Consider the following 16,996-nt stretch of genomic DNA (forward strand, 5'->3'; position numbering starts at 1 on the left):
ATGTTCCATAAGAGCGAGTCCTAGTCCTGAAAGCTGTGGTTTTTAATATTGTGCACAACCAGTATTACATCAGTTTTTGATAAATATTTTTGGCTTATTTATGGGAGTTGGTGAATCCAGTGATGGATGCTACAGCACAGCTGAGTTATTTAAAATATTAAAATTATTTTGTACACAGCTCAGAGTCCCTATACTTCTGCATTTAAATAATTTAACTGCGCTAATTTCTCAATTGGATGCGTGGTGGACTTTGTTTTTGTTGATTTTAGACTGCTTCAAGATAAGATCAAAATTAATTTCAAGATCATTGATCTTGCCTTTGCAATTACATGAGATCACATGATGCACTGATATTCTTGTGATATTCTTAAGGAGAAATGCCCAAACTTCGTGTTGCTGAGATTAACTATTCAGTTGAGAAGTCTGAAGTGAATCAGTCTTGAGGGTTCTGACTTGAAATGTTGCCTATCCATATCATCCAGTTACTCCAGTACTTTTTTGTAAACTGGCATCTGCAGTTCCTTGTGTCTCCATTTTACTGCCCCACTGTGAAATCTCTGCAGTATACTTGAATTTTTCCGAAAAGCTTCTTGACCCGCAATGTCATCTATCCACGTCCTCTAGAGATGCTGGCTGACCTACTGAGATTATTCCAACATTTTTCTATTTTTTATAGACCAGCTCTTGCAGTTCCTTATTTCTCTTATTTAGAGTTATTCAGTCGATGTGTGCTTCTGTTGCAATAAAATTCAAGTCTTCCCTTGAGCGATTAGGCACCACATTCAGTACACTTCAGGGTTTCTACATAAATTGTAGCCACATATACTTACAGTGCATTCAGAAAGTATTCAGCCCCCTTCACTTTTTTAATCATCAATCTACACACAATACCCCTTAATAAAAAAAGTGAAAACAGGTGTTTAGAAATTTTTGCAAAGTAATTAAAAAGATATAACTAAAATATCACATTTACATAAGTATTCAGACCCTTTGCTATGATACTCAAAATTGAGCTTAGGTTCATCCTGTTTCCATTGATTAACCTTGAGATGTTTCTACAACTGTATTGGAGTCCACCAGAGATAAAATAAATTGATTGGACATGATTTGGAAATGCACACACCTGTCTATATAAAGGTCCCACAGTTGACAGTGCATGTCAGAGCAAAAACCAAGCCATGAAGACAAAGGAATTGGCCGTAGACCTCCGAGACAGGATTGTGTCGAGACACAGATCTGGGGAAGGGTATAAAACTATTTCTGCAGCATTGCAGGTCCCGAAGAGCACAGTGGCCTCCATCATTCTTAAATGGAAAAACTTTGGAACCACCAGGACTCTTCATAGAGCTGGCCAAACTGAGCAATCAGGGGAGAAGGGCCTTGGTCAGGGAGGTGACCAAGAACCCGATGGTCACTCTGACTGAGATCCAGAGTTCCTCCGTTAAAATGGGAGAATCTTCCAGAAGGACAACTGCAGCACTCCACCAATCAAGCCTTTATGGTAGAGTGGCCAGACGGAAGCCACTCCTCAGTAAAAGGCACATGACAGCCTGCTTGGAATTTGCCAAAAGGCACCCAAAGGACTCTCAGACCATGAGAAACAAGATTCTCTGGTCTGATGAAACCAAGATTGAACTCTCTGGCCTGAATGCCAAGCGGCACCACTCATCACCTGGCCAATACCATACCTACGGTAAAGCATTGTGGTGGCAGCATCATGCTGTGGGGATGCTTTTCAGCGGCAGGAACTGGGAGATGAGTCAGGATTGAGGGAAAGATGAACAGAGCAAAGTACAGAGGGATCCTTGATGAAAACCTGCTCCAGAGCGTTCTGGACCTCAGACTGGGGCGGTGGTTCACCTTCCAACAGGACAACGACCCTAAGCACACAGCCAAGATAATGCAGGAGTGGCTCCGTGACAAGTCTGTGAATGTCCTTGAGTGGCCCAGCCAGAGCCCGGACTTGAACCCGATCAAACATCTCTGGGGGGACCTGATAATAGCTGTGCATCGACCCTCCCCATCCAACCTGACAGAGCTTGAGAGGATCTGCAGAGAAGAATGGGAGAAATTACCCAAATACAGGTGTGCCAAGCTTGTAGCGTCATACCCAAGAAGACTTGAGGCTGTAATCGCTGCCAAAGGTGCCTCAACAAAGTACTGAGTAAAGGGTCTGAATACTTATGTAAATGTGATATTTCAGGTATTTCTTTTTAATTACTTTACAAAAATTTCTAAACACTTGTCTTCACTTTTTTTTATTAAGGGGTATTGTGTGTAGATTGATGATTAAAGAAAAATGAATTTAATCCATTTAAAAATAAGGCTGTAACATAACAAAATGTGGAAAATGTGAAGGGGTCTGAATACTTTCTGAATGCACTGTAATGCTGTAAAAATGACATTTTGCCCACTGAGAGAATCTAATCAATTTTTTAAGCAGTACCAGTATCATTTATTTTTCTAACCAGCTTGCAAGTGATTTATGTGCAAGTCTTCAAAGTAAGGACTATGTAAAAATATATTTTCAAATATAACAATGCGCTGCCTTGCAAAATGACTGTGTAGGAATAGTACAGATTAATATACATTTATCAGTGGAACAAGGGGACCAGGTTAGAAAACATACAGCCGGCAGTTCGAATTACCCCTTTTGTCTTGTACTGTTATTTGAGTTTAGCACCAATTCTAACTCATTAGCATGCCAATTAATTGTTGACTTGTTTCTCTTCTTTCCTGCCTTCTATTTCCTTTGTGTTCATAATATGCAGTTTGCAAATAACAAAGCTTGCTGACTGGGTAAATCTAAAATCTGAAAATTGGACAGATTTTGCATTTATACTTTTATCCACCCCATAGGACTACCAATGAAATAAAAAATTTACAGTATCTACCTCGTGCAAGTGAACCACGTGAAATGCTCTTTGAGGATAGGACGCGAGCCCATGCGGATCATATTGGACAAGGATTTGAGCGCCAGACTACAGCAGCTGTTGGAGTGTTGAAAGCTGTACAGTGTGGAGATTGGTATGTGAGTTGGCCACATTTTTTGGCTGTACCATGTGCTGTTAATTATAAAATTTGAAGAAAAGTCTATCAGTCTTTACTTGGATGGCAACACACGCCTGAGGCTTTTATGCCTATATCTAATAGGCAAACATTATTAACTTTGAGAAAATTTTAATTGTTATAGATGAAAACATTGGTGATAAACTAACTTACTTTGAAACCACGATTAGGAGGCATAATTTTTTTACATGTATATCAAAGTTGGTCTGTAAATTATGTGAACAAACTTCATGCTGGCCATTCGAATGGTTATTTTTCTCATTTTATTTAACACTTCCATTTTAACTATATGCTTTCTGAAAACTATAACACTTAATTGTTTTGTGACTTTATCACTATTTAGACATAGGCCCTTTCCCTTAAATGCAATTCAGAAACTAATTATCCTTTTTCTCTGATTTTTGTTATTGTGGAAGGAAAAAGTATACTGAAGTTATTTTTTTGGTCAAATATCCTTGCCTAAAGGATGGGTATGTGAATACATTTTTTAAAAAAGTATTTATTAATGAAGTTGCCTTCAATGGGAGGTCGACCATAAAAGTGGTAATGCCATGTCTGGACCAGTGACACATGTTTGAAATCTGATCTATGCTGAGAAGCAGGAATTTCAATTGGATTCAACCTCCCCAGACTAATTTGTACTATGGATAGAAGAGATGCAATAAACGTCAAAATGGCAGAATTTTTCAAACTTAAAATTCAATTTCATACTCTCATTCTAATGGTAAATTGAGCAGAACTTATGCCTACATTATTTATATTGCTTCACCACTGTATTCCTCATATTTCTTTACAACGCAGACGGGGGCTGTTCAGCCGTTCTGTGTTGGCACTCAGAGCATTCTGCCAATAATCAACCTGAAACCTATTCCTTCTATTAACTTGCCCTAATTATCTTCCTGTAATCTAATATTTATAACTCTTTCCTCCCTCCCTCCCTCTACACCCATTCTATCTCACACCTACACTAAGGGTAATTTCCATTTGGCTGTTAACCGACAAGTTCAATCGTGGGTGTTTGAGGAAATTGGAGCTTTGGGACAACCCATGTGGTGGCGGACAAAACGTCCAAATCCATGCAGATAGTGCCAGAGGTCAGGAGTGAACTCTGATCACTGGAGCTGAGCAACAGCAGAATTAACTTATATGCACAACGCAGTAGCAGTTTCTGTAAGTCCCAATAAAATATTCTGTTTTAGAGTTTCGGTTCGGTTCATCAGTTGTATGCCAAGTCACACCAAATCCCATTCCCCCACTTTTTTTTCCAGTAACTTTATGCCCCCACATTCCTGTCGACTCCGGAATTCATTATAGACTGGGAGCAATTTACATTGGTCAATTAACCTATTACCACACACATCTTTAAGACGTGGGAGGAACTTAGGGCATCAAAGGGGATACCCACTTGGTCACGCTGACATCACTGGAAATCATGATTGAACCTGGATCGTTGGAGTTGAGATAGCTGCGTCACTATATTGATGTATTCTGCTAAATAAGGAAATGGTGCGTGGTTGGTTTTGCTTGATTCATAAAGGAATTTCTGCTGAATCAGGAGCCACTTAGACTTGGTACCAAAGCAATAAAAGATAATTATGGATTTGTGGAGTAAGAATATTAAACTACGTTTATTATGTGATGGCGATATGAGGCATAAGTGTTGTCTCTCTGTTTTGCATTTGGTTACCCACTTTTTCTTTGTGGCTTTAACAGTTTTCATTGTGAAAATACACGTGCTATTTATCATGTTTTCTGTTTCCCTGCTTTCTTTTTTTAATGCCCCCCCCCCACCCCAGTCTGAATTTTTAAGGGACAGATGATTATATTTGCTACTCTCTTCCTTTGTGCACCCTTGTTGAAGTTTTTAGAATCTTTAACTTAATGGTGAAGCATTGAGTTTTTAAAAAATAATAATTTTAGAATATAGAAAGTTAGATGAGCAAATATGTTACATTCATACCTTGGAGTTTTTCTACATTGTTCGAACTCCATGAAGAACATATTTACCTTAAACTAGTTAAATGTTTGAAAATTTGCAGCACTAAATTGGGCATTGGGCATGTCCTGTGACAGGAATAACTAAATGTTTCTGTCAGACTTATGCATATGTTTAGTGTATAGAATATCTATAAGAGCTCACTTAACTGTATTTTAAAGCACCTATCTGCAGTTTGCAAAATATGAGATCAGCAGAGACTCCAGACCTATTTAAAATATAAATCTAGACATTTAGATGTAAATCTAACAGGTTCAAAGAGATTAGGATAACCAAAAATATGTGATTTAAATGAAGTATTGGTGGGTGCAAATGCTTGCTGAATGTTTTTATTTAGTGATTTTTGAAGGGACCAGTTCATCTCCATTAACAACCGTAAATCCCCCACCGCTCCCCTCCCCCAAGGTGTCCCCCAAGGCTCAGTCCTTGGCCCCCTCCTCTTCATCCTCTACCTGTTCCCCCTTGGTCAATTAATCCGCCGTCATGGTCTCAACTTCCACTGCTTCGCCGATGATATCCAGCTCCTCATCTCCACCAAGTCAATCTCCACCACCACACACTCTACACTGACAAACTGCATCACTGAAATAAAATCTTGGGGGGCTTCAATCAAATTTCCTCAAACTCAACTGCAACAAATCCGAAATCACCATCATTAGTCCAAAAACGCTCACCAAATCCACCCAAAACTTCATCCTCAATATTGATGGTCTCCCAGTATCCACCTCCCCCTACATCCGGAATCTTGGAATCATCTTTGATCAAACCCTCTCCTTCGACAAACACATCAAACACATCACAAAGACAGCCTTCTTCCACTTCAAAAACATTGCCCGTCTCCGTCCATCCCTCTCCTTCACAGCTGCAGAAACCCTCATCCACGCCTTCATCACCTCCCGTCTGGACTACTGCAACAGCCTCCTCTATGGCTCACCCTCAAAAATCATCAGTAAACTTCAATACATTCAAAACTCCGCTGCCCGTCTACTCACCCACTCCCCGATCCGTGACCATATCACCCCCGTCCTTTACAAGCTCCACTGGCTCCCCATCCCCCAGAGAATCCAGTACAAAATCCTCCTTATGACCTACAAAGCCCTCCATAACCTGGCCCCATCCTACCTGACTGACCTCCACAGACACACTCCCACCTGCACCCTCCGCTCTGCTGCTGCCAACCTCCTGTCCCCCCCCCCCCATCCGGACCAAACTCAGATCCTGGGGGGACAGGGCTTTCTCCATCGCTGTTCCCACCCTCTGGAACTCACTACCCCAAACCGTCAGAGACTCCTCCTCACTCACCACATTCAAAACATCACTGAAGTCTCACCTGTTCAGCACTGCCTTCAACCACTGACCGTCACCTCACTTTCTGTCTCCTTTTTCTGTTCGTTTACTTATTTATCTATTTATTTTCTTCTCTATGTTCTAGTAATCCCTGTAAAGCGTCTTTGAGTGTTTGAAAAGCGCTATATAAATGTAATGCATTATTATTATTATTATTAATATTGGGAGGGGCATTAATCTTCAGCAGTGTTAAGTCTCAGTCATTTAATTGATTTGATAAATGTCTGACTGCTCTGTGATCTACCAATATTTCACATGTTGTGAGGTCTTCCATGTTGCTACCAGTAATATTACATACTCAGCAAATGGAGAGTACAGGTACCAACTGACATTCAACTACTGTGGCATCTTTCAAAATGAACAATTGCATTAGAAATGATTTTTGGCTCACTGAAACCTATTTCTTTTTTACAGGTCTGATCAACCTCGTATAACCAAAGATGTGATTTGTTTTCATGCAGAAGACTTCTTAGAGGTAGTGCAGAGGTTGCAATTAGATCTGCATGAGCCACCATTGTCTCAGGTAATTCAAGTTAGATAATCAAAATACATTTATAAATAATATTTACATTCCATTTTGGAGACTTTTAAAATTTAATCAAAATGGTTATCGTTTGTTTGTTTTAGCAGATTGTGTTTTTGCTGTTCCCTACTGTTGTGGCTAAAAAGTGTAGAACCATTTAGGGTGGGAAGCTCTTGGGCCGTTGAGACAATATTCAGTTCTTCTGGCTTAGGGAAGGAAATATCCTGCCAAACCCAAAGTTTTTAAAAATAATCAAAGACCCTCTTGAAAATTGCATTTAAATGGATGGTGGACTAAGAAGCTACAGGGCTGGAGCAGTGCATCTGAGGAGGAAAAAATTGGGTTATAACATCTTTTAGTTAGTTTTGAACTTCATATTTTACTTGGACATTTATTGGGTTATATTTTCTGATCGCAATACAGCAACTACTGTTTCCAGAAAGTGATTTATCATTGTGAGATGACTGGTAGGCCAATCGAAGCTGATGAAATTCAGGGAAAATGTACCCAAATTAAGAATTGTTCAATTATTTTTAAGTGGGTTGAGGTTGAAAAAGATTGGCTTACCTCTACTTTTGTATGCCAGAAAATATTGTATTGATATATTTCCTGTGTACAATTTTAATTGTTGGACCCGTTTTCTCATTTTTAATTCCTGGTCCTTGTTTTCTTATTTCTAGTGTGTTCAGTGGGTGGATGATGCAAAACTCAACCAGATAAGAAGAGAGGGTATTCGGTATGCTCGAATTCAACTTTATGACAATGATGTGTATTTCATTCCCCGGAATGTTGTACACCAATTCAAGACTGTCTCTGCAGTGTGCAGCTTAGCTTGGCATGTACGTTTGAAACAATATCATCCAAATGGAGAGCCACTTGCTCAAGATTCTGCTTCTGAAGGCTCAGAATTACCAGCAGACACCAAGTGCCCAGTTATCAAAATGGAGACTGAGGACAAAAAGCAGGGTGATGATGTTACTGCTCAAAATACAAAGCATGAAGAAATTAAGATAGAACTTAATATTACAGAGCTGTCAGAAATTAAAGTGGAGTCTGGAAGCACTCAATCACAGTATGTAGCTGAATCGAAAGATCTAACGTGTTCAAATGCCAAAATTGACCGTGGAGATGAACAGCTACTCTCCGTGAACACACATTTGCATGACTAGCAACACAACTTTTCTTACTGATATGTGTATATTCTTTGGAGCTTTTATTTTTTTTAAATGTATCTTTAAACAATGGTGTGATGTACAAAAATATCCTTTTGCTTATGTAAGCTCTGTGAGGCAAGCTTGTTACTGTTCTTAAGACTGTTACATGGTAGGACAGAAAAGTTAACGTTGCTTTGTAACATTCCTCAGTGCCTGTCCATTACTGTGAACTATAACAGCACTTAGGGGGTGGGCGCACTGCCGATTAAATAGGGTGGGGGAAAAAGTTTTTAAAAAATACTTTTTTATTTTTAGATAAAAAAGTAGTGCAGATAGAAGCAGAGTTGACTTTGGCATATACTTTTTTGTAAGCTGAGCCAAAATTGGTCCCAAATTCAAGCTTATCCATAGAGCTTATGTCAAATTAGCTGAAATTTGAATACTGATATTTGTGTCAACACAGTAGTGTAAATACATTTTTATTATAATTATTATGTAGTGTGATTTCAAACTAAATTCTGAACCACTTAATAAAGGTTCAGTGTACTTTGTTTTTTTTATATACCTAAGCATCAATTGTACTAACCTTTGATTGTTTTCCACCAACATTATTTTATTTCACCTAATGTAGATGTGATGAAGTTTGTGAAACAGTCCAGACAAATCCAGATTTTCTTTGTTTCTCTCCCAGAGGGAGGGAGAAAGGAATTGAGTGCAAAATTATCGTATTCTAGATTTCAAAATAAAAGTGTTCATTATGTGTTCTCCAACCCAATGAAGTACTAGTGCCCCTTTAAAGCCAGTTTATAAGGATTGCTGCCACATCACTAAGTATTTGCAAACTCTTACATCATTTATAGTCCTGATATTCCACATTGTATGGTGCCCTTTCACATTAAAAAAAAATATCCTCATCTTCATTTGAGCTGGGAAATGTTGAAAGCTTTAAGATTTTTATCATGGTTGCACAGTATAGTTTGGTTTATGGGCTATTCTCCTGTGGATCAATAGCCCAACAGCAACCAGCTTAGAAAATACTAGCGCTGTCCTTGTCACAAGTCAGATTATTTCCAATTCACCACTGAGTCTAGGAGTGGAACATAAGCATAGTAAATATGAGTGCTGATTGCATTAAATTTGTGGCATTGAGAAATGCAGGTACAATAAGTCTTTGGAAATCTGGGGAAAGCACTGATGTTTGGAGCAATACCTCACACATGAAAAAGAGAGTGATTGTTGGAGGTTAATCATCAGTGTGATTTTCTCATGGCAATGTCCTAAGCCCAACCATCTGCTTTATCAATGTTCTTCCATCATAGGTTCATAGATTCAGAAATGGGTATGTTTGCTGTCGATTGTACATTGTCTATTCAATTATACTTTATTGTCACGTGCACCTAGGTACAGTGAAATGCTTTCTTTTCCATACAACCCAGTAAAATCATACAGCAGACCTCACCTAGGCAATACACAAGAGTCTCCACGTTTCTGGCGCCAACAAAGTTACAATGGTTTACTGAACAGTCCAATTGTTCAATTCCACTTATAATTCCTCAGCAATTATAGTGCCCATGCTTTTATGCAGCAAGATTTCAACAATATTAGGGCATGGGCTGATGTGCTGAGTGATATATGTACCAAGAATGTGCCAGACAGTGACCGTCTCCAACAAGTAGTCACCCAACCACCTATCCTTAACATTCAGCTGAATTGCCATGGCTAAGTCTCCCAGCAGGAACACTGGGAGTCACCACTGACCATAAAGTCAGTCAGATCAGTCACACAAATAAACACTGACGTGAAGAGCAGAAGTTGGGTGCCCTGTAGCAAATAATTTGAATTACTCCTACGCCCCCGCCCCACACACAGTCTTTCCACCCACAAATGATCTAATTCTCCAGGATGAGAGCAGATCCAACAGCATTCAAGATTCTCAGCCTATCCAGGACAAAGCATCCTGCATGGTTGGTATGCTGTCCATTACAAAGACAGTGGCTGTAGCATGTACCATCTACAAAGTGCATTGTAGTTATCTGCCAGGGCAACTCCAGCAGGTCTTCCAAACCCAGCATCCACACCCAGAAGGACAAAAGCTTCAGGTGTATGGTAACACCATATTTCATGTTCCTCTCTTACATTACAGTATGAAGGTTTGGAAATACATTTTGTTGGTCTTTCATCTTCACTGCATCCAAATCCTGGATTTCCCTCTTAAATGACGGTGGGAGGACAACCTTCACAAGAACTGCAATAGTTTAAGAAGGTAGCTCACCTTCACCTGCTGAAGAGCAACAATATATTGGCAATAAATGCTGACTTTGCTGTTGATGCTCTGATCAAAAAACGTATTTAAATAAAAACATCTGGCCCCAGCTTTGTCAGGGATAATTGTCAAAAGTAACATGACTTCATACATTTGAATTGATTCACTGATTAAAAAGGTAAGCCATTTGCCTTTTTGATTCTACTTGTTTTTTATTTATACAATATAAATGTGTAGATTTTTTAAATAGATTTATTTAATATTTGACTTTAAAAAAATTCTTAGGACTTTGACAGCAACAAGCTGGCAAAAGTTCTCTTAGTGGTAAATTGGGGTCCACTGCCTGAGTGGATGTCGCTTTGGAATGAGGGACACCCTTTTCTGGTACTCTGTGGGAACTGCATAAGTGTTGAGTAGGGACGTGGAAATAACAGGCATTGGGTGAAGGGAAGCACAGGTGGCAAGCTCGATTTATCATTACCTGCCCCATGATGTCTTTCCTCACTGCAGTAAGATTGACCAAATAAGTATTCTGGTGTATCAGTTTTGAATTAATGCGTATTCACTTGGGTTTAAAACAACATCACTCGCATTTATTTTGTCAACCAGTTCTATTTGATGCCTGGCTGCTCATAAGTGTACCTATGCAACCTGGATTAACTTTGGATATTGTTTCCTTCAGTAATATTTATGCATATTGTTAGAAGACCTTTCTCAGAATAAATACAATATATTTTTGGATTATCAATTCCATTTTAATTAGTGTAAAAAGCAAACTTTTGTAAGAAATCCAAAATAACAAAACACATAAGATTCGGCTTGAAAGACTACATCTGAGAAGGGAATATTTAATGTTGTGGATTGATGACCTTTCGTGGAAATGAAGAGACTCCAGCTCAAAATTTAATAGGCAAATTAAATGAGGGAGATGAAAGGGGAGCGTGATTGAAAAGGATAGCTTAAATAATTGAGGTAGTGAAATTATAAATAATAGAATCATTATCTAAAATTGTTGAGACTAGAAGACTGCGATGTGCATGCCTAATGTTTGATTTCTGGAGCTTACATTGATTTTTCTTTGGAACAGTGCAGGAGTCCAATAACTGGAATGAGGCAGAAAATTAAATGGCAAGCAATTGGTAGATTGAGGAACACGTTTGCAAGTAATGAATGGAAAAGTTAGTACTTTGCCTCCCCACAGTAGAGGAGAATATATTATTGAAAAGCACAAATAGTCAACTAAATTGAAGGGCACAAAAGTAAATTGCTGTATCACCTGGAAGGCTTTTTGGAAGTTCGAGACGGTGAGAATGGAGGAATTCACAATTGTTGAATTTGAGTCTCATAACTCTTTAAGATAGCATTGACTGGAAATGCCTAAATCAGGCAGTGGTTTCATTAAGTACTACTTTATGTAATATGAGTGGATTTACATTCCCATTGCTTTCTCCTCCCACCCTTTAATAGTTTGTGCCATCATTAAATGGTATTTCTGTACATGCATTTCCACTGTATACACCAATTTAAACTATTCTGTGAATTTGCACATTGAGATTTATCATGCTTTGTGAGAAAAAAATAATTGTTACGTGAAATCTATCATTAACTACCAGTATCTAGCCATTAACTACCAGTATCTCAAATTTTAGCACTAAATGTTAGATCAGTTGTATCATCTGGGTTGGGAAGAAGGCCACAAGGACCACATTTACAGCATTTGTCCAGTTATGGGCCCTTTAAGAAAGAAATTGCTTGGCTGATTCCAGGTACGCGGAACCGTTGAACAAACTAGGTCTGTACTTATTGGAGTTTAAATGAATATGAGATAATCTAGAAATATGCAAGATTCTTGGTGTGTTTATAGAAGGTAAAATGCTAGAAGGTGCTAGCTTTTCTGGTGGAATCTCAGATCAGAGGCCATGGTCTCAGAATAAAAGATGCAGAGAAATCTGAGATGAGGAAGAATTTCTTATTTAAAAGAGTTGAGTCTTTGGGATTCCTTGTCCCAGAAATCTCTAGATATTCTTTAAATATACTCGGGATGAAGTAGATTATTAATCTGTAAGTGAATGAAATGTTACATGGATAGGATGGGTAGAAAAGTGGACTTGAAGAAGGCAGGAACGGGGTACTGATTGAGAGTGATCAGCCATGATCGCATTGAATGGCGGTGCTGGCTCGAAGGGCTGAATGGCCTACTCCTGCACCTATTGTCTATTGTCTATTGACCACAATCTTTTATTGAACAGCAGGCAACCTAAATGGCCTACCCTGATCTAGTATCTTTGGTATTGAGAATTCCTGCTTCAATCTTGTTAAAAGTTGTTTAGTTATTGAAGATAATTTGATCTCTGGCTTTTATAATAGGAGTATTGGAGTACTGTAAAAGCCAGAGATGAAAAATCTACATTGGTAAATTAGTATAAATGCACTCATCTTAGGAAACTCCATTAAAAGTCACGGTAAACTGAATTATTGAAAAACAGTAAGTTCTAACGCATTATAAAAAAATTAACTGAAGGTTCTTCCAAATACTTCTAAACAAATTATTGGTAAATGTTTATTTCTTTCATCAATGTAATCTCACGTTTGTACTTGGGTGAGATTTATTCCACTAGACTATAATCCTGATGTGCCAACTAATTGGCACACCTAGTTCTTTACTCATGAATTACATCTGTTTGCAATAGTTGGTGCATGTTAAATGAGTGACAATTTATTTTTGCTCATCTCGCACATCATTTACTTGTTTCATCTATGAAATGTGCAGAGTGTAGGATAATTGGTCTTAAAGGTAGAAATATGTGTGCAGTTATTTGGCAAATATGTAGATCCCCTTAGTGAAATCACTTGCTTTCTGAAGTTTGCAAACTATGTCAGTATGGATATGCTGAAAATGCTGACACATACAATAGGACAACTAAATTTGGCACAAGTAAAACTGACACTGCCACCACCTCGTTTCTGCAACTTTAAACGTGTTTGATTTCTCGCATTTTATCCCTACAACTGAAAAAGTCTTCAACCAGAAAGTTTAACTGACTCGCCAACTACAGCTAATGCCTAACCTGATCATTTCCTGTATTTTTAATTTCAGATTTTCAGTAGCTGTAACGTTAGTTAAATTTGACCTGCCAGACCCAACCAAAATTAAAATGTTGCAGATAGAAGAATCATCCTGTAAATATTGCAGTTAAAGCTTTCCATAAAAAGGAGACATATACTGTAGTTTACCCACTATTCTGCTTGTATAAATTCAGTGGAGCTACAAGAGATTGCTTGTATCTGGGCGAGTCAGGCAGCATTCGTGGAGGGAAATGGACAGGATCCATGAGTGGGTGAGAACGTCCAAGATCATGAAAACATTACAAATCGGAGAGGAAGCAGTGCGAGGAGGTCATAGCACTGTCGTTTGCGAGAGAACTTTTTCCACAGGGGCTCACTTTGAAGAGCTTTCAAGTAAAATGCAAACGTTATGAATCAGTCTTGAAGAAGGGACCCAACCAAAAACGTCTGTCCATTTCCCTCCACAGTTGCTGCCTGACGCGCCGAGTTCCAGCAACAGTTTTTTGATTATGCATTTTCGCCGTTTGTTATCGTAACATGTTACAGGTAGAATTTAATTTGCATTGAATACAAACTCTTTTGCTTCGAACAAATGGGCGGTGTGGTGGCAACCTGTCATGTATTAGCTACCATCTTGTTTATATAAAAACATTAACATTTACTTAAATAATCACGATGACTTCACCGAATGCGCAGGAGAATCGTTATGAGGAATGACAGTTGCAATCCTGTAGTTGTTTATACTGAAAGGAGGGTGTTCATAGAGCAAATGTTGGGCATACTCTGCTGCCCAGGCCACAGCCGTGAAAGGAGAAACGGAGTCGACGACCCTGTCATTGGAATTATAGTTCCTGGCTGCCCTGCTAATTTCTTCCAGAATTTTCTATTCCATTCCGGATTTTTCAGCGTCGAGTGTTTTTGTTTCGCTCCTGTTCGAGCTATTTCAATTAATCGCCGCATGTTGGAGCAGTTACTAGGCCGGCAATGAAAACTAACGCACTGAGCACTTAATCAGTCTTGCCTCATAGAATAGGTATTGTATCCTAAATCCACCATTGCTCCAATTATTAAGAGCCAAAGCGGTATAAAAATAAAACTGAGCTTCATTTGTGCAAATTGCTCCAATCTCGCACACACCGCCAGCTGAAAGCCTAATTTAAGCAACATCGCACATAGGTACCAAACCTCCTTTCTCAGGTTAGTACCATTTCTGTCATAGCCTGATTTACATCTTCCTACTATCTTTATGACTAACATAATTAAAAGGATAGCATCAAAAATCCAGATCGGGATAAAGATGAGGAACCAGTTCCAAGGAGCTTTATCGTCCAGTTTTAGCACCAATACGATAAGAAAGAGCAGCGTGAAAAGCCAAATCATCAGAACCCTCTGCGCTAATGACATTCTCATCTAAGGCGAACGGAAGGTCTCCTCTCGGTTGTCCGTTTGTAATGTGTAAGAAACTCTTCCGAAGGTAATCCCTGATGAAAAGAAGTTGCTTTCCATTTCAAATAATCCGTGACTGCGCCATTCGCTCGCTGATGTAACACGTGCACGTCCTTTTCTCCGTTTTATTCCTGACGTTGTTACTATGACTGAAGAGCATCGACTTAACGCACCTCAAAAGTCATCGCTTGGCCATGTTACAAATATGTTGTGCGAGTCAGAATCGGGCAGTCTTTCACCAGCGTTCTCGGATCTCTCTGCCCACGTCCAGCAGGCGAAGACTCGGCTCGGGTGCCCACTGAAATCCCCTTCCCCCTGGCTGGACCTTCGCTTCGGCTCGTTTTGCTTTGCTGTTTGATGTGCTTTCACTTTCTCTTCGAACCCTTTATCTCAAAGAGCAATCGTATCCCTTTTAATAACACCAGAGCCCCGCCTACGCTGAGATCTGATTAGTGCTTCACATTGTTGTCATCAATGCAGCCAGCTCGAATTGTGCGGTTATATTGTCAATCAGCGCTGTGACACACTTCCGAGATCACTGGCTCGACGGTCCCATACATCAAAATACGCCATTCCTTTAAGGCATATGTAGTGCTTTATAGGAATGCTGTATTTTAATGTATGTAGCATTTTAAAAAATATTTTTATGTACCCCAGTTTTACGCCTCCCAAATGAATGCATGTGATCCCATATGGATCTATATTCGGGTCTGCGGAAAGTAACCAGCCCAACTCAGGACTGTCAGGCTGATGAAGACCAAATTGAATTATCTGGTAACCATATTGCCGTAAAAACATGTGGCTGGAGTTCACATTTCTTCAGCTGAAGTGCTGCAATGGACAAGATGGCTTCTACAATGCGAATAACTCAGTTGTTGACCATGCAAAGATTGAAATATGACATCACTAACCTAAAACTCTATCAAGTATTAATAAGCCCTCTTGCATCTTGTACATGAAAAACCACGTAATGACCCCCTGTCTACCTGCAACATGGTACATTTCTCTAGAAAACAATATCGTTGGCCACTTAGGTTATAATTTTGGTAAATCTCTCTACCTCAAAAATAAATGGAAAACAAATTGTAATTAAGTCTCAGGCATTATGAAGTAGTTGCCATGGAAGGGCAAATTCCAGTCTGAATCTATCATTGAAAATTGAGATATGGAAGGAGGTTGATTAAATTATTGTCTCTAAATTGGTTAAAATTAAGCCACACGAGCAATTACCTGATCCCAGCTTTTGATCTTTAAAATTGCAGAATGTAAAGTGTCCATCCGGCTTCCCTTTAAAAGTTTCAGCCATGAATTTCCATGACTGAAAGGAGAGAACATTTTGGATGATTATTTTTCCCCCACGACTTATTTCTAATCTTTCTAACAATTGCTTCAGCAGTTTGTATTTTATGCAGTTACATCAAATGCAGTCTTAACTCGTCTCTACGAGCCTTATTACCTTTAAGGATATATGGTTCTTTTTTGTTCCACTAAGTTTTGTATTCTATCATTTTGAGGGTCTTTGTTGTGATTGAGGAGGTACTGGCTGTCCTAAAGTCTTTGAAGGTAGTTAAGTCTCCCAGGCCAGATCAGATATATCTGAGGACAATGTGAGAAGCTGCAGGAGCCCTGGCTGAGATAGATGAATCAATTGGACATGGGTGAGGTGCCGGAAGACTGGAGGATGGCTAATGTTGGTCCTTTATTTAAGAAGGGCTGTAATCAAAAGCCTGGGAAATATAGACCAGTAAGCCTAACATTGTGGTAGGCAAGTTACCAAAGAGGGTTCTGAGAGATAAGATACATATGCATTTGGATTGGCATGGGCTGATTAGGGATAGTCAGCATGGGAGATCATGCCTTACGAATCTGTTTTTTAAAAAAAATAACCAAAAAGTGTTGGTGAGGGCAAAGCCGCAGATGTATCGATATAGATTCCAGCAAGGCATTCGATAAGGTTCTGCATGATAGGCTGAAGATTAGATCGCATGTGATCTAGGTAGAACTAGCTGACTGGATAGAGAATTGGCTTCATGAAGGAAGTGGAGGGTGATCGTGGCAGGTTTTTTTTCAGACTGGAGGACTGTGACTAGTGGTGTACATAGAAACATAGAAAATAGGTGCAGGAATAGACC

At 39.2% G+C, this 16,996-nt stretch overlaps 2 protein-coding genes across 2 annotated transcripts in view; one reads left to right on the top strand and one right to left on the bottom strand.

The window, feature by feature from the left end:
- LOC144604898 (lysine-specific demethylase RSBN1L-like) overlaps positions 1 to 10,516 on the top strand; it is a 45,932-nt gene extending 35,416 nt beyond the window's left edge. The window contains exons 5-7 of the mRNA XM_078419723.1: positions 2,860 to 3,027; positions 6,827 to 6,935; positions 7,616 to 10,516. Coding sequence (XP_078275849.1) covers positions 2,860 to 3,027; positions 6,827 to 6,935; positions 7,616 to 8,104 — 766 coding nt within the window. The 3' untranslated portion in view covers positions 8,105 to 10,516. The remainder of the gene's footprint in view (positions 1 to 2,859; positions 3,028 to 6,826; positions 6,936 to 7,615) is intronic.
- Positions 9,717 to 15,233, bottom strand: LOC144604899 (transmembrane protein 60-like). Its single transcript, XM_078419724.1, has one exon. The coding sequence runs from the start codon at positions 14,826 to 14,828 to the stop codon at positions 14,430 to 14,432; it is 399 nt and encodes a 132-aa protein (XP_078275850.1). The 5' UTR covers positions 14,829 to 15,233; the 3' UTR covers positions 9,717 to 14,429.
- Positions 15,234 to 16,996: the final 1,763 nt, after the last annotated feature.

This window comes from Rhinoraja longicauda, chromosome 23 (genome assembly GCF_053455715.1).
Source record: "Rhinoraja longicauda isolate Sanriku21f chromosome 23, sRhiLon1.1, whole genome shotgun sequence".
Taxonomy (NCBI): Eukaryota; Metazoa; Chordata; class Chondrichthyes; order Rajiformes; family Arhynchobatidae; genus Rhinoraja; species Rhinoraja longicauda.